The 19,685-nt window shown below is 33.9% G+C and overlaps 1 protein-coding gene across 6 annotated transcripts in view; it reads right to left on the bottom strand.

Moving 5' to 3' along the window:
• Positions 1-2,169: 2,169 nt before the first annotated feature.
• LOC6039111 (contactin-associated protein-like 2) overlaps positions 2,170-19,685 on the bottom strand; it is a 175,357-nt gene continuing 157,841 nt past the window's right edge. For 5 of the 6 annotated variants that reach the window (XM_038263138.1, XM_038263139.1, XM_038263140.1 and 2 more), the window contains 4 exons: positions 12,844-13,031; positions 12,327-12,783; positions 12,067-12,263; positions 5,080-5,654 (listed from right to left, as the gene is read on the bottom strand). In XM_038263138.1, the coding sequence (XP_038119066.1) occupies positions 5,391-5,654; positions 12,067-12,263; positions 12,327-12,783; positions 12,844-13,031 (1,106 nt within the window). In that variant the 3' untranslated portion in view covers positions 5,080-5,390. Of the gene's footprint in view, positions 2,473-5,079; positions 5,655-12,066; positions 12,264-12,326; positions 12,784-12,843; positions 13,032-19,685 lie in introns of those variants that run through there. The other variant, XM_038263141.1, reaches the window with a different exon arrangement.

Genomic DNA, 19,685 nt, shown 5'->3' with positions numbered 1-19,685 from the left:
AAGTAAAATAAAACCAGATGAAACGATTAAGTATTGTAAGTAAGTGCGAGAGATCGGACAATTAAACTTTATTAAAACTATACTGTGTATCGTTTTACCAAGCTTCGAAAATACGAAGGAGTTCTAACTTACAAAGCAAATTGCATTTCTGCATTTGCACTTCTTCAAGAGCATGGGGTAAGTATTTCATTACATATTATGCTATTCATTTAGGTTCGTGGACATTTTATTTAAAAACTATTTGAATTTGTATTTGAAAATATATGTCAATTGTTCATTCCTTGAAGTCGATTATGTCAACTGTCCATACTGATCTGATCAGTGCTATGTCTTTAACAAAGTAACATTTCTTATTAGAACAAAACTTGGACGGTGTTGTTTTGACAAATTAACTGACATGTTTCAGTATGGATATAATAAAACGTGAAACGCGAACGGCTCTTTTGCTGCAAGACTTCGATCATGCAACAACTGTGTTTATTTTCTCCGCAAGACTTTCGTTCTAACGTAGGGGGACAGCATCTAATTCCAGCGTGCCTCTAATGTTGGCAGGTCAGAACTTTGACATTCAAAGCGATTTCAACAGAAATCGAGTGATAAATAGCTCAATAAGAAGTGAGCAAGCAAGTTTCTATCAAATGTTTTGCAAAATTAGTTCGTTAGTTTAGAATCTGGATGAAAATTTGGGAGGTTGTAGAGCTCGAAAAATGCAATTGTTGAGATAAATAAAAGATATGAAATTGAAAAAATTGGACCATATTTTCATTTGGAAACTGTGTATTTTCTGGAAAAGTCTGGCCGCATCCGAAAACAGATGGATAATTCGAAATTTGCGCGGCAACTCGCCCAGGTTCAGCACACTAGCTTTCATCTGCATTTAGGAGAATCGAAATCGGATTTATGGGAGCTGAGAACGGCGCGACACAAAATTTTGCAAAATTTTACCACATACGAACATCACTCGACCTCCACGGAATTTATTTTCTCAAAATTCGAGGGTTCGAGATAGACGAGTTCTATCAAGGTGAATCGATAGAGCGTCGAAAATCGATGCAGTGTGATTTTTTAGCGATTTTTCGGTTTAAAATTCATGCTGAATCGACATATTTACGAAGCTGGAAATGACGTCCTGGCTTAAAGTAAAACCTATACCTTTCTTTAGTAAGAAAGGCAAAACGTATTTTTCATCGAAAAAAACACTAAAAAAGTTTTAAAAATTCTCCCATGTTCCGTTACTCGACTGTAAAAATTTTTGGAACATGTCATTTTATGGGAAATTTATTGTACTATTCGAATCTACATTGACCCAGCTGGGTCATTTTTTCATTTAGAACAAAATTTTTCATTTTAAAATTTCGTGTTTTTTCTAACTTTGCTGGGTTATTTTTTAGAGTGCAACAATGTGTACTTTTCAGCACTGTTTGAAGTGCTATTTAAATTTTGTGAAATCCATATATTCATAGCAGATAACATTATATTTTTGGTTAAATAGAGTTAAAACTCAATAAATATGCCACAAATCACTTTAAATTCATGTCTTTGAAAATTTTAATGAAAAAAAAAAATGGTGTTAATGGCAGCATCCGAGCGAAAAAGTAATTTTTGTCCATAATTTACTTTTACACCCCAGAATCAAGCATTTATGAATAACTTTTCAAGGGAGCATCCCTAACCAAAGCCACTTTTAAGGCAGACTGGTATCGTGTATTATGACAAACAACTTTGTTCGAGACCACAAAACGGTCCTGACGAGTTATTGATGATCTCTGGAGTTTTTTTTTGAAAAGGACCAATAAACCAAATTTCCAGTTTTTGCTTTTTAGGTGTTTTTCGATACCCCTGACTAAAGGCGGTTTCAAAAACACCCAAAAAGCAAAAACTGGAAATTTTGTTTATTGGTCCTTTTCAAAAAAAAAACTCCAGATCTGAAGAAGACGTTTTTGTATGAAAACACTTTTTTACCAACAGTCAAAATTTTCTCAGTTACTGATTTTTGCATAAGGAATCAAATCAGGAGGTATCCATGATGTCGATTTTTTAAATTGTTACCCTAATGCCGAGCCATCCTAACGAAGACGCATGGTGTTTCTTTTCAATGACTTTGAATTGAGAGAATCATGGAGGCGCATGGTATTTCTTTCTAATAATTCGCTAGTCCGTCTCAATTTCAAAAAAATAATTTATTCACGTTCTAACGCCTCCTCCTGCTCCTACCAGCCTCCTTCTAATCAAGCGACATCAACGAGTCCAGGCTGGACACGCTGCCGTCCCTACTGGAGGCCTGCGAGTTCCTATTGTTCCACCGCGGTCCGCCAAGGTAGCTAATCGGGTTGGCAAACTGGCGCCGGTCCGCGTCCAAAAACACCGGCTGGGGCCTGCGCCACTTGACCTTGGGGAGTTGGGTGGTGGAATCGACTACATCGACTTCAACTACGTCCGGCGGTGGTTCGTCCACCTCTACGATTGTTTGATCTGCAATGTTAGGCTGATATGTATAGTAGGGTGGTCCATTCGCCGAGGACGGATTCGTCGAACCGGAAGTGGTGGCGGCAGCAACAGCTTCTACGGAGGCCAGGCGATCTAATGCGTCCTAAACGGGTGTGGTGAGGGTGGGTGTACGTGGTTTTGGGTGGATTATTTTTAGAGTGTGTGTGTTTGAGGGGAAAGGAGTGTGAATTTAGAACGTGTACGGCACTACGGGAAGAACTTCAGGGCTTGTGAGGTAGTACAACAACTTCCAAAAACCAATTTAATGAATTTTGTTTTTCATCGAATTCCATTCCTCAGAATAAATCATTCCAACTGATTTCCAATGATGTTCCTTCCTTTGTCATAATATGATAAAGGAGAATGGGCAAATTTGTATGGGAGCTGGTCCAAGGATGTACACGAACGGGACCAACTTTTTTCGAAAGATCTCGCCGAGACATGAAAAAAAGTCTTCTGGACCAACTCTCTAAACCCCGGGGTTCAAAAGTTACAAGTTGTTGAAGTTTGAGCATTTTGGGTTAAAATGTACAAAAAATCGTATTTTGCTATTTCTAAAATCATTTATAAAATCTCTGTTTCATTATGGATTTTGATTTTCTTGACTTCATTCGACGCGTATCAGCAAAAACTATGAGTTCTGATATGTCTTAGCATGATTGAAACATGATTTCTCTTGTTTTTATCCGTTTGAACCGTTTGTGCAAGAGGCATCCCATTGAAACAAGTTGAAACTTCAAGGTTTTGAAACCGGATCCGACCCAGACTGTTTCAGTGAGTATGGAAGGCTTCAGTGCAATGTTGTAACAACTTATTGGGATGGTCTGAGTCATCCGAGAACTCCTTGGAGTTGAGACCGGTGAGTCTACCGCCGTAACAAGCAAGATGTCGGCGGTTTTGACAATGGATCATACCCGCATGGCTTCAGTGAGTATGGTAGACTACTATGCTGATGTGTTGGAGTGTCCTGGGTTCTCCTATGACTCCCTGAAGTTAAGATTTGTGGGTCTACTACCGTAATAATCCAAATGTCGACCGGTTTTGACAACGGAACATACCCGCATAGCTTCAGTGAGTGTGGTAGACTACTTTGCTTATCTGTTAGGATGTCTTGGGTCATCCAAGGACTCCCTGGAGTTATGATCTGTGGAGCTACAGCCGTAACAAGCAAGAGGTCGACGATTTTTGACCCCGGAACATACACGCATAGCTTCAGACAGTATGGTAGACTGCTTTTTTGATGTGTTGGGATGTCTTTGGTCATCCTAGGACTCCCTGGAGTTTAGATATTTGGGTCACTGTAACAAGAAAAAGGTCGATGATTTTTAACCGCGCATCATAACCGCAAAGATTCAGTAAGTATGGCAGACTGTATTGCTGTTAGGTTGGGGTGTTCTGGACCATTCCAGGGAGTCCTTTAACAGCCGTAGACCTACAGATCATAACTCCAGGAAGTCCTTGGATGACCCAAGACATCCTAACAGATAAGCAAAGTAGTCTACCACACTCACTGAAGCTATGCGGGTATGTTCCGTTGTCAAAACCGGTCGACATTTGGATTATTACGGTAGTAGACCCACAAATCTTAACTTCAGGGAGTCATAGGAGAACCCAGGACACTCCAACACATCAGCATAGTAGTCTACCATACTCACTGAAGCCATGCGGGTATGATCCATTGTCAAAAACCGCCGACATCTTGCTTGTTACGGCGGTAGACTCACCGGTCTTAACTCCAAGGAGTTCTCGGATGACTCAGACCATCCCAATAAGTTGTTACAACATTGCACTGAAGCCTTCCATACTCACTGAAACAGTCTGGGTCGGATCCGGTTTCAAAACCTTGAAGTTTCAACTTGTTTCAATGGGATGCCTCTTGCACAAACGGTTCAAACGGATAAAAACAAGAGAAATCATGTTTCAATCATGCTAAGACATATCAGAACTCATAGTTTTTGCTGATACGCGTCGAATGAAGTCAAGAAAATCAAAATCCATAATGAAACAGAGATTTTATAAATGATTTTAGAAATAGCAAAAATACGATTTTTTGTACATTTTAACCCAAAATTCTCAAACTTCAACAACTTGTAACTTTTGAACCCCGGGGTTTAGAGAGTTGGTCCAGAAGACTTTTTTTCATGTCTCGGTGAGATCTTTCGAAAAAAGTTGGTCCCGTTCGTGTACATCCTTGGACCAAATTTGCCCATTCTCCTTTATATACTTTTGAGCGTTTAGTTAAGTGATTGTAGATAGGGCACAAAAACAAATCTATAAACACTAGTGCAACCTATCATTTGAAAGGTGTTCTTAAGAATTGCATTGATGATTTAGCAAACGTTGAAGAGGCTAGGCCTACTGTGCAAAGTTAACTGCCAAGATGATTCGGTGCACTAGGCTGAGAAAGATATTTTTTGAGTTTTTCAGTGTATGCCAAAAACTCACTCTTTCCAAAAATGATCTTTTCTGAGGAATGGAATTCTGTAATTCTACCAAACATTTTATTTTTGGAAAACTTGGCACTCACTTGTCACCGGCATCGAGCTGAGGTTTTGTTGTTAGTCACATTTGACGCAAAATGAAACACGCACGTGGTGGATGTTGTTTACAAATCTTCTTTATTTGATGTTTTGTTTTGGTTTTTTCCTAATCCTGGGGCTTTGTATTCATAACGTAACTAAAAACTAAAAGTAAAGCACAAACACAGATGAGCATCAACCACCCCGATGTCTTCATAAAACCATTTTATGACCACGTGCGAAGGCACGTACGTGCCGCCTACTCGGATGGAACTACAAAGAGATCACAGCAACACACAAATACGCACACACACACACAACAACCTTACCCAAACATTTACAAATATCTCACTACCACCAGCAAAGCATGTTAGAAATGAGCTTCTACGCCGGTGATTCGGGCGTTTCGTCGATTTTGTACGGCAGCTGGTTCACGCTGGCCATGGCCGGTGGCGGAGGTCCCCAGGACACCTGACGGGCTCCCCGTGGCCGGAGACCGTTGGTCAGGGGTGTGGACGTGGCCAGCGGAAGGGGCGTGGATGGGACGGTTGCCGGATCGTGATTGTTCAGTTGAGTCGGCGAGTCGGCAAACAGAACCAGTTTCGGGGGCTTGCGGGTGCTGGGTTTGGCCGTAGCCGATTCCTTCACCTGTGTTTGCGGATGATTGTGAACCCGTGAGCGATGATGAGCTTGAACGGTGTTGGACGATACGGGTCCAACGGATACTGACCATGCACGTGCTGGATGGCCCACCGCGGGTGGGTATCAATACTGATTAGTTGGTTTTTTATTTGAATAAATAGGTTAAAATACAGATGACTAATAGTTTCAGAGCTGTTACGAATGTTGCAATGTGCGGTGAAAAAATTATGAATATTTGTAATTTTTTTTATCGCTCGGAAAATCATCACCAAAATTAATCACAATGTGTAGAGCACTGAGCCGTATTGTTAAACTTACAATTTTGATTGTTTTTTTGGAAACATTTTTTTCGCATAAATCAAATGACACATGCCAGGAAGATATTTGGCAAACACATAACATGAAACTTAATCTTAAATGCGATTTTAATGTTGATAGGACGATTATTTAGGAAATTGTTTGATCTTTTCGAACAAAAATATTTCAGAGATGGTGGGATAGGGGAAATTTTCGTATGTTTGGCAGGATAAGCGCTCGCCCCAAATTCCGTCCAATTTGCTGATTTTCACTATTTAAAAAAATTGCTTAGGGTAGAGTAGTCATCAATGAGACACGGGGAAAAATGATAAAATGGCTCTCACAAGTCGTAGTTTCAACCAATCAGGCTCATATTTGGGGGAAAGGTGTGTCTACGGGATACACGTCTGCCATATTAGTGGCTTTGGTTATGGACGCTCCCTTGAAAAGTAATTCATAAATGTTTGATTATCGGGTGTAAAAGTAAATTATGGACAAAAAATACTTTTTCGCTCGTAGGCTGCCATTTACACTAAAACTAATATTTCTTCAAATTTCTTTCGACGTTCCATAGGGATTAAGTTGGGCTACAATGTCCTTTCATTAGATTTGACCAAAATTTAGAATATACCCAGAATCCAGGGCTGTCTCATTGTGCCCCACTCATGTTAGCCCATGGGTAACAATGAGACACTTTGATTTTTCTTCATTTAACATTTCAAAATCCATGTAAATCTTTCAAAACATGAATTGAATGTGATTTTTGGCATATTTATAGAGTTTTAACTTCATTTAACCAGACATACAAAGTTATTTGGTGTAAATATATGGATTTTACAAAATTTAAATACTTTGTAGTATAACTTTTGTTAATTAAAGTTTCATGTTGACAAAATTGCTCTAAAATGTTCAAGGCAAGTCACCTGTAATGGAACAATACAAAAACATGATGTTTTACTAGAAAAGTATTGATTTTCGTAGAGTGTCTCATTGTTCCCCAGCTGTCTCATTGTTCCTGCCAAGTGCGTCTACAATGAGACAGTTGAATAACTCTGGCTGTAGATGTCGGATCGATCTCATATTTTGGTCAATGTTTGAACACACTAAAAGAAATAAAATGCAACAAAAAGCTCATTAAAACATGATGATGAAAAAATTAGAAAAATCGTTGAATGTTGAAAACCAAAAGTGTCTCATTGATGACTACCCTACCCTACTCATTTCCTATTCAGCTAATAAGGTTCTGGAAGGCATCATTCCCGATCGGCCATGTTTGTTTCAGAAAACATTCAAATCTTGATTCAGAATGTTTCAATCAAAAAATTGTTTTCTTTGTGTTGTTTGTTGAAGCATTTTACATATAGTGATTATTTTTTCACTTCAATTTACTATTTCTGGACCCGGAATTCAGAACCATCTACCACCTTAATCACTCACTTTCAGTTGAAAACGCATTTTATGAGCTGTAATTAGTCATTGAAATCAAACCTTGGTGACGAGTTTGCAGGCAAACTCGGTTTTCTTTTGAACCTTCAATTGTGTTTGACCTTGAACACTGCTCTGATTGAAAAAGGGTTCGTCGAACAATTGTTTGAACTCGTGTTTAAACATTTGTCTTAAACAAAAGGTTTAAGCAAAACAAGAACTTTTATTGCCGATAATTAGTTATTTTATTAAAATTCATGTAATTTTAGCCGAGAAAACCGTGCTAAAAAAACAATTGTTGTCAACAGAGTTCAAACTCAGCGCGAAGTTGGGTTTGTGTTCGAACATCAACACAAAACGGAATCAGAAAAAAGTTGCTGTTTGGACGCGGGTGACAAAATTCTGACAGAAGTTCAAACATTGAACGGTTCAGCCAATGACTGGCTGTAATTGAACGTCAAAGAGCTGATATGGCAACATTAGTGACATGATTTAATTAGATGCTGTATCCCCTATAAAATCAAAAATTGTACTTTTTAATTTTTTTTGTAAAATTTGGAAAAAAATTACAAAAAATGACAGCAATTTTTTAAGTAAGATTTTTTTTTTCCAAAAATAACTGTTTGAATTAATAGCTTGGGCAAACCTATTTTTATCACGTGATATAGCTCAAAAGATGGCATTTTTCATCCTCAACATTATCTGAAATATTGAAAATTTGAATTTTAAAATTGAAAAGGTGCAGTGGTAGTGTCACAAGCTTAAACAAAATGACGAAGAACTAACAAATAGTTTAAATTTAAAATCTGTTCTTTTTTTTTAGATATTTAAATAATTTCATATTTTTTTGTATGTCCACTAGAAACCATCCATTAATCACGTGGATATTTTTAAAATCTCAGACCTCCCCCTCCTGCCGCGTCGACAATTTCCATATAAAACAAATCTTTTTTGTGTGGACCGTGGACGATCGCTGAACCTCTCCCCCCAAAAGTTGCCACGTGGTTTATGGTAGTCCCATAGGGTGACAAAACATTATTTTGGTGAGACCTCCATTCCTTTTGTATCAAATCAAACTTTTTTTCAGTAAAATCGCTGTATCTCGCCAATAGTTCATTTTAGTTTGAGGTTTACCTTGATTATTATATTAAATTGTCCGAGGAACGCGATGGTCATAAAATAAAACAAATAATAATAAAAGGAATTGAATAAAACATTCAAATATAATATTAGGGAGCATTTGAGGGTTAAAATTTAATTTTTTTCAAGATCCTTGGACAATTTTCTATAAAATGCAACCTGTAGAAAGTCTTTTGCGCAAATAGTTTCAAAGCTATGATTAAAAAAAAAAGCTTTTTAAAAAATCGTCAAAAAAGAGGGCGGTGCCAAAAAAAGAGGGATCATCAATCAGCACCAAACTTGGGATTTTTGTTTACAATCGATAGGTGAACATTCACTCCAAGTTAGGTCCAAATCGGTGAAGGTCGAATCCAAAAGTGTACTCAGTTGACCTGAAATGACCCATAGTTATTTAACGACTTTCGGTAACAACTCTGTTAATCGTAGTGATCTCTAATCTCATAAGATCTAATATCGAATAGAAGTATTAGTAAGTACGTTATAAGGTTAAACGAAAAAATACTTAAGTATCAAGGTTATCGATGCTCGATAACGATGACGATAATTCTATCGTTATCGTTATCCTTATTTCGATAATTCTATCGGCGATAATCTAATCACCGATAAGAATGTATGGACTTTAACTCATTTTAAAAATCTTTCCAAAATCGACTTGATTCAAACAAATCATTTCAAATTATCAATTCTTTCAAAAAGAATATGTTTTTTTCCAAATATACTAAGTTTCAAAGAATAAATACTCAAAATTGTTCACAAAATACCGTATTTTTCGAAAGTACTCAACAATCAAGCCTTCGAACACTTAGTTTCGAGTAGTAATCTCGTAATCGAGAACGCCAAGGCAATGCTGTAGAGGAAATAATTTGATATTTTCAAATTTTCAAAATTTGAAATACAGGTTTTAAATAAAGCGAAATTTTATTAAAAAAATTCACTTCATCAGAGTTTTTTTTTGAAACATACTAAAAATATCAAACTACTTTTTTTTAAATACTCAAATTTTCTTAATTTACAATATGGGTAACGAAACGACATTTTTTATGCATTTTTACATTATTAAAGGTAATTATAAAAAAAAACAAAATTTTCACAAAATACCGTATTTTTACAAAAGTATGCAAAATTTCATGATTTGCAATATGGGTATAAAACGAAGCGAAATTTGACGTGCATTTTCAATATATTAGAGTTTTTTTATAAGAAACACTAAAAATCACAAAACACTGTATTTTCGAAAATACTCAAAATTTCAAAATTCGCAAGGGAAGCTATTTTTTTATAAATCACTTAAATTTACTTAAAATAGCGTAAGTTTTTGAAATTACTATTTTTGCCTTCCTCACCTTACTGAGGAAAGGCTATAAAATCACTCGAAAACTGAACTTCTCAATTAGACCTCCTAGACCCACCTTCATGTATACCTATCCACTCAGAATCGAATTCTGAGCAAATGTCTGTGTGTGTGTGTAGGGATGTGGGTCTGTGCACCAAAAAATATGCACTCGATTAGGCCGATGCAAATATTTAAAAAAGTTTTTGTCCCTCGGCCCTGGCCAAGATCAAGGGGGGGGGGGGGGCAAAAAATAAAAAAAATATAAAAATTTAAATAACAAGCCATAGTCTTCACGTTTCAATGAAAAAAGTGTATTAAAATGCATTTTACACTAGTTCAGTTGTTTTGCAATCATTAGTTTTCAAAAAATCTAAGATCTGACAAAAACAAAAATTGTATCGAAAAAAAAGATTTTGCATCGAAAATTTTCAAAAAATCTTAAGATTTTTTAACAAACCCAAACATGCTAAAAATGATTTTAAACGCAGGAGAATGTATTTTAATTTGATTTCAGCTGGTTGCACTTGAATTTTCATTGAAATTTTGAAGTTTATTGTAAAATATTTTTTGCCCCTGATTTTTCGGGCCAATTTTGAAGGGGGTGACAAAAACTTTTGAAAATATTTGTACCAGCCTTATCTCAGCACTGGCTTAACCGATTTGGACCGTTTTGGTCTCATTCGATTCGTTTTGGGGTCCCATAAGTCCCTATTGAAAATTATGAAGTTTAGTAAAGTACTTCAAAAGTTATGCTAAAAAAAACGATTTTGACTAAAGTCCGGAAGATTGTAAAAAGGGTGGTTTTTGTAAGAAACCCCAGCATGTTATACATTTTTAAAAAGGTATTTAAAAGACCTTTCCAACGCGACCAATACATTGAAGATCTGACAACCCTATCAAAAGTTATTAGCAATTATGTGTTATTTATGCACTTTTTGGAAGCCAGATCTCAGATATCACGATGAAAACGTTGTCCGGATCTATCATGCAACCCGTCGTTGAACAGGTAATCAAAAGACCTTTCCAACGCGTCCTAAACATTGAAGATCTGACAACCCTATCAAAAGTTATAAGCACTTAAGAGTTATTTATATACTTTTTGGAGGCTAGTTCTCAGATATTTAGATGAAAACGTATTCCAAATATATCATGCGACCTATCTTTGGATAGGTAATTTAAAGACCTTCCCACAGGCGTGTCTATTTTGGATAGCATTACCCTTTGAATGAGAGGAAAGCACCAACCACCTAAGGGTGGATTAAGTAACGTTTTTTTCTATAGTATGCATTATTCATGGGTATCAAACAAATGTTATATGAAGCATTTAAATTTGTAATGTACGTTTGAAGCATGCACAATTTAATTTCTTGATTGCAAATTTGGAAAATTTGAGTATTTGAAAAAATACGGTCCTTTGTGAAAATTTTAAAATTTTCAAAAAAAATGGAATGAATGAAAAAGTATACACAATTTCGCTTCGTTTCGTTTTTCCATATTGCAAATTATGAACATTTGAGTACTTTCTAAGAATACGGTATTTTGTGAACAATTTGGAGTATTTATTCTTTGAAACTTACTACATATTCAAAAAATATATTCTTAGTGATTGCATTGATAATGTAGCATGATTTTAGAAAGATTTTAAAAATAAATTGTCGTCCATCATCGGCGATAAGATTATCGCTGATAGAATTATCGAAATAACGATAACGATAATTTATCGTCCTGACGATAACGATAACCAGTATCGTTATCGCTAGACGATTAAATTATCGACAATAATTTTATCGATTAACAACTTTTTTTAAGTACCGTAAACTGGGGTCAATCGGGACACATGGGGCAAACAAACTCAGACCAACAAAATGTGTACATCCATTTCCAAATTTAAAAGCTTATAGTGCTCTAAAAACTGCTGTTCCTATTCAGACTGTAGTCCCGATTCGCCCCAGATTACGGTATGTAAAATGCTTTTATGATGAATGTACGAAATGTGGTTTAGTTGCATAGTTCAAGCGTAAACAGATAGGAAACAGAACCAAAAAGACAAGACAACAGAAAAACACAGAGCAGTGGAATGTTTGACTAGAGGCAGAATGGAGTTGCGTGCGGCTATACATCGAACTCGTCGCGATTTAGTTGCAAGTCGCCAAGATCCAGCTTGTTTAGTGTGACCTCGCTGATCGAGCTGAACGGTGCGAGGCTTCGCAGGGTCATGCTTACCGGCTGATCTCCGAGCTCGGCATCACTGTCCGAGTGGTCGTCCGAGTGATGGCCGGAGGTTCCGTTGGTGGTGCCACCGCCGTTGGCCATCGTTGTGTCCGGTCCACCGTTCGTGTCGGGGGAATTTGGAACTAGCGCGTCGGTCTCCTCAGCGTTCAGCGATTCCCACTGCGGTTCGTGGTCCATCAGTTGACTGTCTGTTAATCAGAAGGTCATCATTTATGTATTTGAGATTTTTGGATTAGCCGATGTAGACGAACCTCGAATTCCACTGAGCAGTTGTAGCTGACTTTCACTAGGAACCAGCTCCGGACTCTTCTGGACGGTGTCCCCGTTGGCCGGAGGAGTTGCATTACCATTCTTCAAAATACCAACCAACGGCTTCGTTGAACCGTTTTCCTTTTTCTCGTCAAGAGCAACCGCCTTGTAGTTGAATCCCTTGGTTGCGTTGGCGGCGTTCGCCGACTCAAAGTGCATCTTGGCCGCTTGCTCCTTCGACAGGATGATATCTTCGTCGGTTTGCCGCTCCAGCCGCTTCTTGTACTCCCGATCGGAGCGGTACACCTCGATCAGGCAGCACACCACGATAATTACAAAGACCGACGTGAGCGCGATGAACACGACCTGCGTTTTGTCCTCCTCCTTGGACTGGTTCACGTTGATGGCTTCGTACGGAACTCGGACCGGGGCGTCTACGACCCAGGTTTTGTCGATACTCTAGCGAAAAGTAATCAAAAGTCATTACAAATTGCAATTAACGAAATCAAGATCACCCACCGAAGTCATGTTCATGTGCATTGGTTCGTTGAACGCGGTCAGCTTCGGCATCACGTCGAACTGTTTGCACTGGGCCGACCGGACGCCCTGCGAGTTGATCACGTGGATCATCTCCGCCTCGGCCTTCGTGAACAGCATGTACTCCTCCAGTGGTTTCATCGTGTCGTTGTTCACCTGGATGAAGATGTCTGCGGATGGGACGGAATATGAAATCGCAAGCCAATTACGTTTCTGGAGTTTTTTTTAAAAGGTCCAATAAACCAAATTTTCAGTTTTTACTTTTTGGGTGTTTTTGGGAGACATTGGCTTTAATCGTATGAAAAATCATGCAAACATCAATAAATGAAAGTGTTTTGGAATCGGGATGATGTCAGCTATCCATTAAAATTATAACTTTATGAAAATTTTCCCAAAAATACTTATTTTTCTAAAATTTTGAAAATGCATTTTTTTTCTAAAGAAACCAAAAATATATTAATATTGCAATATGGGTATCAATTGATCAGTTTTTTCAAACATTTCGAATATTTAATAATTTTTTTTTGAAAACACTCAAAATTTGCACAAAACTACGTATTTTTGAAAAAAAATGCTCAAAATTTCAGTTTTTACAATATGGCTATCTAACGATCAGGATTTTTTCATACATTTCGGATGTAATAACAACATTTTGATGCCGGTGGATTTTCCGACGACGCAAATCCGGGTTGGTACAAAATTTCCACAAAAAATCTATTCTATCGATACAAAGATCCCCAAAACGGCGTTATACCCATTCCAAAATGTTTATTTAGCAAATCTATGGTAATATTAATACTTAGTTCAATTAAAAGTTTTTAAAATTAGGTTTTGATAAGTTTTATATAGAATTTCCAGAGTTATATAAACTTTTATACTAAGTAGTTAGTAAACTTTATATTCAATCCCAATTATCTTTTTAATCAGTCAAGGATGTCTATTTTTAGTTGGAAGACTGGATTTATGGTGATTTGTCAACAAATAACATTATTTATGGTAATTTTCCGAAAGGTATACAAACTTTTTTTGCACCTTTTTTATTTTCGTAGTAGTATTTGTTATATAACTTTTTATAGAAATCATCTTTTCATGAGTTTTTTGTAGCAAAATGTTTGGCATGAGTTTCTGAACAAAACGTAGTACTAGGTTCCTGTCAAAATTTAAATTTTTTACATGTTTCATCACAAAATGTGCATAGTGCTCAAGGGGTGTAATTACTTTTTTTACGAACTGTAAATTGTTAAACTGGAAATTTGTTTTCCGTGTACCTTTTTTCCGAAAAGTCCTAATCAAAACCTATAACTTTGCCGAAGATTGATCTGAAAATTCTTTCTAAAGATACAGAAATTCACACATCTACCAACCAACACCAAAAATTGTGAGTTTGTATGGAAAAACTAATGATACAAAATTGAGCAATTCTCTACGAAATCGGTCTTTTTTCTTCAATTTTAATTTTTGTATTTTTTAATCCGGCTGAAACTTTTTTGGTGCCTTCGGTATGCCCAAAGAAGCCATTTTGCATCATTAGTTTGTCCATATAATTTTCCATACAAATTCGGCAGCTGTCCATACAAAAATGATGTATGAAAATTCAAAAATCTGTATCTTTTGAAGGAATTTTTGATCGATTTGGTGTCTTCGGCAAAGTTGTAGGTATGGATACGGACTACACTGGAAAAAATAATACACGGTAAAAAAATTTGGTGATTTTTTATTTAACTTTTATCACTAAAACTTGATTTACAAAAAACACTATTTTTAATTTTTTTATTTTTTGATATGTTTTAGAAGACATAAAATGCCAACTTTTCAGAAATTTCCAGGTTGTGCAAAAATCACTGACCGAGTTATGATTTTTAAATCAATACTGATTTTTCAAAAATCGAAATTTTGGTCGTAAAATTTTTCAACTTCATTTTTCGATGTAAAATCAAATTTGCAATCAAAAGTACTTTACTAAAATTTTGATAAAGTGCACCGTTTTCAAGTTATAGCCATATTTAAGTGACTTTTTGAAAATAGTCGCAGTTTTCATTTTTAAATTAGTGCACATGTTTGCCCAGTTTTGAAAAAATATTTTTGAAAAGCTGAGAAAATTCTCTATATTTTGCTTATTCGGACTATGTTGATACGACCTTTAGTTGCTGAGATATTGCAATGCAAAGGTTTAAAAACAGGAAAATTGATGTTTTCTAAGTTTCACCCAAACAACCCACCATTTTCTATCGTCAATATCTCAGCAACTAATGGTCCGATTTTCAATGTTAATAAATGAAACAATTGTGAAATTTTCCGATCTTTTCGAAAAAAATATTTTTGGAATTTTCAAATCAAGACAAACATTTTAAAAGGGCGTAATATTGAATGTTTGGCCTTTGTGAAATGTTAGTCTTGATTTGAAAATTCCAAAAATATTTTTTTCGAAGAGATCGGAAAATTTCACAAATGTTTCATATATTAACATTGAAAATCGGACCATTAGTTGCTGAGATATTGACGATAGAAAATGGTGGGTTGTTTGGGTGAAACTTAGAAAATATCAATTTTCCTGTTTTTAAACCTTTGCATTGCAATATCTCAGCAACTAAAGGTCGTATCAACAAAGTCCAAATAAGCAAAATATAGAGAATTTTCTCAGCTTTTCAAAATATTTTTTCAAAACTGGGCAAACATGTGCACTAAAAAAATGAAAACTGCGACTATTTTCAAAAAGTCACTTAAATATGGCTATAACTTGAAAACGGTGCACTTTATCAAAATTTCAGTAAAGTACTTTTTGATTGCAAATTTGATTTTACATCGAAAATGAAGTTGACGACCAAAATTTCGATTTTTGAAAAATCAGTATTAAAAAATCATAACTCGGTCAGTGATTTTTGCACAACCTGAAATTTCTGAAAAGTTGGCATTTTATGCCTTCTAAAACATATCAAAAAAAAAAAATTAAAAATAGTGTTTTTGTAAATCAAGTTTTAGTGATAAAAGTTAAATAAAAAATCACCAAATTTTACCGTGTATTATTTTTCCAGTGTAGTCCGTATCAATACCTACAACTTTGCCGAAGACACCAAATCGATCAAAAATTTCTTCAAAAGATACAGATTTTTGAATTTTCATACATCATTTTTGTATGGACAGCTGCCGAATTTGTATGGAAAATTATATGGACAAACTAATGATGCAAAATGGCTTCTTTGGGCATACCGAAGGCACCAAAAAAGTTTCAGTCGGATTAAAAAATACAAAAAAAATCGAATGACCGAAATCCTAGAGAACTGCTCAATTGTTTCTTTGACATAATGAGTGTATGAACAAATTTTCATTCAAATAAAAAAAAACGTTACTCCACCTCAGTGATTGGTGCCTTCCTAAAATCAATTGAAGACGCTTTCTGCTTGTATTCAAATGCGCCTCAATACATGCAAACAAAATGCTATAAAAGCTTGGGCTAACGAGCCCGATTCCATAAAGCGTAGTGCTGCCTCAGCCGGATCTTTTGCAATGTTTACCCTTTTTTGCATCCGTCAAAATTATATTTTTGCACAATAGCTCATAACTTTTGATAGCGTTGTCAGATCTTCAATCTTTTGGGCTCGTTGGAAAGGTTTTTTGATTACCTATCTAACGATGGGTCGTAACATAGATCCGGACAACTTTTTCATCAAAATTTTGGAGATCCGGCCTCAAAAAAGTGTATAAAAAACACTTAGGTGACCATAACTTTTGATAGGGTGGTCAGATCTTCAATATTTTGGTCGCGTTGGAAAGGTCTTTCAAATACCTTTCTAAAAATGTATAACATGACGGGGTTCCTCACAAAAACCACCCTTTTTACAATCTTTCGGACTTTAGTCAAAATCGTTTTTTAAGCATAACTTTTGAAGTACTTAACTAAACATCACCATTTATAGATAGTGACTTAGGGGACCCCAAGATGGATCGAATGAGGTCAAAACGGACAAAATCGGTTTAGCCAGTCCCGAGATAATCAAGTGCAATTATTTTGATCAACATCCAACCACCCGCACATACATTTGCTCAGAATTTGATTCTGAGTCGATATGTATACATGAAGGTGGGTCTAGGAGCGCAAATTAAGAAGTTCGTTTTCGAGTGATTTTAAAGCCTTTCCTCATTGAGGTGAGGAAGGCAAAAAATACAAATTTTGAAATCGCGCAATAATTTGCGAAAATCTAGAATATCACTCATATACCAAAAATGTCATACTAACGGACCTAATTCTTCTACAATTTGATTGTTATAGTTATGTATTTATGTATTATTGTTTCAAAACATTTAAACTCCCTTTTTGAGCGTTCTTTTATTACGTAACGCAGTTGGGGGAAGGGGAAGGAGGGGGATGAAGGACGTGTTACGCTCCTAACAAAAAAAAAATAAATTTATTTGAAAATTTTGTTATGAGGGTGGAGGAGATAAAAAAATTCCAAATGTTCGCGTTACTTTATAAAAGGACGCTCCCTTAATTAATAATCCAACGATAAATCACTAGATGGATCCGGACTTCATTTCAATCACAATAGTTTTAATCAGGCTTTAAAATGTAAACAAGTAACCAGGGGCGCCGACTCTGGGGGGGCACGGTACTTTTGCCCCCTAAAATTTGGCTGGGGGGGCAGCCCATACATTGTGCCCCCCCAGAAATTTTGGAAGAAAAATATTCTTATATCAAATATATAAAAAAGGAAATAATTGAAAATAATATCTAAAACATAAATGGAATATTGTTTGTACACACGGATAGAATTCTTGTAAGTTTTGAAAGAAATCGTTTACAATTTTCTGGATTTAGATGCTTTTTTTCTAAATCGACAACGTTTTATCTATACCAATGTGCTCTCTAGGAAAATCAGTAAGCTTAGAACAAGAGCACAGAGGCATCGGTGAATGATTTGAGAGATGTCGTCAACATAGATTTTACGGATTTGCTCATAAGATTTCTATCTGTGCATGTTGTTCCAAAAACAAAACCAAGGTACTTTTCCCATAGCACTTCATCTACAATCAAACTTACGCAAACTCTTGCGAAAACAATCATCAAGTTTTCAAACGCAACATTCTAAAATTCTAAAATTCTAAGGTTCTATAATTATAAAATTCTTAAATTCTTAAATTCTTAAATTCTTAAATTCTTAAATTCTTAAATTCTTAAATTCTTAAATTCTTAAATTCTTAAATTCTTAAATTCTTAAATTCTTAAATTCTTAAATTCTTAAATTCTTAAATTCTGAAATTCTTAAATTCTTAAATTCTTAAATTCTTAAATTCTTAAATTCTTAAATTCTTAAATTCTTAAATTCTTAAATTCTTAAATTCTAAAATTCTTAAATTCTTAAATTCTTAAATTCTTAAATTCTTAAATTCTTAAATTCTTAAATTCTTAAATTCTTAAATTCTTAAATTCTTAAATTCTTAAATTCTTAAATTCTTAAATTCTTAAATTCTTAAATTCTTAAATTAAATTTAAATTCTTAAATTCTTAAATTCTTAAATTCTTAAATTCTTAAATTCTTAATTCTTAAATTCTTAAATTCTTAAATTCTTAAATTCTTAAATTCTTAAATTCTTAAATTCTTAAATTCTTAAATTCTTAAATTCTTAAATTCTTAAATTCTTAAATTCTTAAATTCTTAAATTCTTAAATTCTTAATTCTTAAATTCTTAAATTCTTAAATTCTTAAATTCTTAAATTCTTAAATTCTTAAATTCTTAAATTCTTAAATTCTTAAATTCTTAAATTCTTAAATTCTTAAATTCTTAATTCTTAAATTCTTAAATTCTTAAATTCTTAAATTCTTAAATTCTTAAATTCTTAAATTCTTAAATTCTTAAATTCTTAAATTTAAATTCTTAAATTCTTAAATTCTTAAATTCTTAAATTCTTAAATTCTTAAATTCTTAAATTCTTAAATTCTTAAATTCTTAAATTCTTAAATTCTTAAATTCTTAAATTCTTAAATTCTTAAATTCTTAAATTCTTAAATTCTTAAATTCTTAAATTCTTAAATTCTTAAATTCTTAAATTCTTAAATTCTTAAATTCTTAAATTCTTAAATTCTTAAATTCTTAAATTCTTAAATTCTTAAATTCTTAAATTCTTAAATTCTTAAATTCTTAAATTCTTAAATTCTTAAATTCTTAAATTCTTAAATTCTTAAATTCTTAAATTCTTAAATTCTTAAATTCTTAAATTCTTAAATTCTTAAATTCTTAAATTCTTAAATTCTTAAATTCTTAAATTCTTAAATTCTTAAATTCTTAAATTCTTAAATTCTTAAATTCTTAAATTCTTAAATTCTTAAATTCTTAAATTCTTAAATTCTTAAATTCTTAAATTCTTAAATTCTTAAATTTAAATTCTTAAATTCTTAAATTCTTAAATTCTTAAATTCTTAAATTCTTAAATTCTTAAATTCTTAAATTTAAATTCTTAAATTCTTAAATTCTTAAATTCTTAAATTCTTAAATTCTTAAATTCTTAAATTCTTAAATTCTTAAATTCTTAAATTCTTAAATTCTTAAATTCTTAAATTCTTAAATTCTTAAATTCTTAAATTCTTAAATTCTTAAATTCTTAAATTCTTAAATTCTTAAATTCTTAAATTCTTAAATTCTTAAATTCTTAAATTCTTAAATTCTTAAATTCTTAAATTCTTAAATTCTTAAATTCTTAAATTCTTAAATTCTTAAATTCTTAAATTCTTAAATTCTTAAATTCTTAAATTCTTAAATTCTTAAATTCTTAAATTCTTAAATTCTTAAATTCTTAAATTCTTAAATTCTTAAATTCTTAAATTCTTAAA

This window comes from Culex quinquefasciatus, chromosome 3, assembly GCF_015732765.1.
Source record: "Culex quinquefasciatus strain JHB chromosome 3, VPISU_Cqui_1.0_pri_paternal, whole genome shotgun sequence".
Lineage (NCBI taxonomy): Eukaryota > Metazoa > Arthropoda > Insecta > Diptera > Culicidae > Culex > Culex quinquefasciatus.
This window is presented reverse-complemented; position numbering and strand designations above follow the sequence as displayed.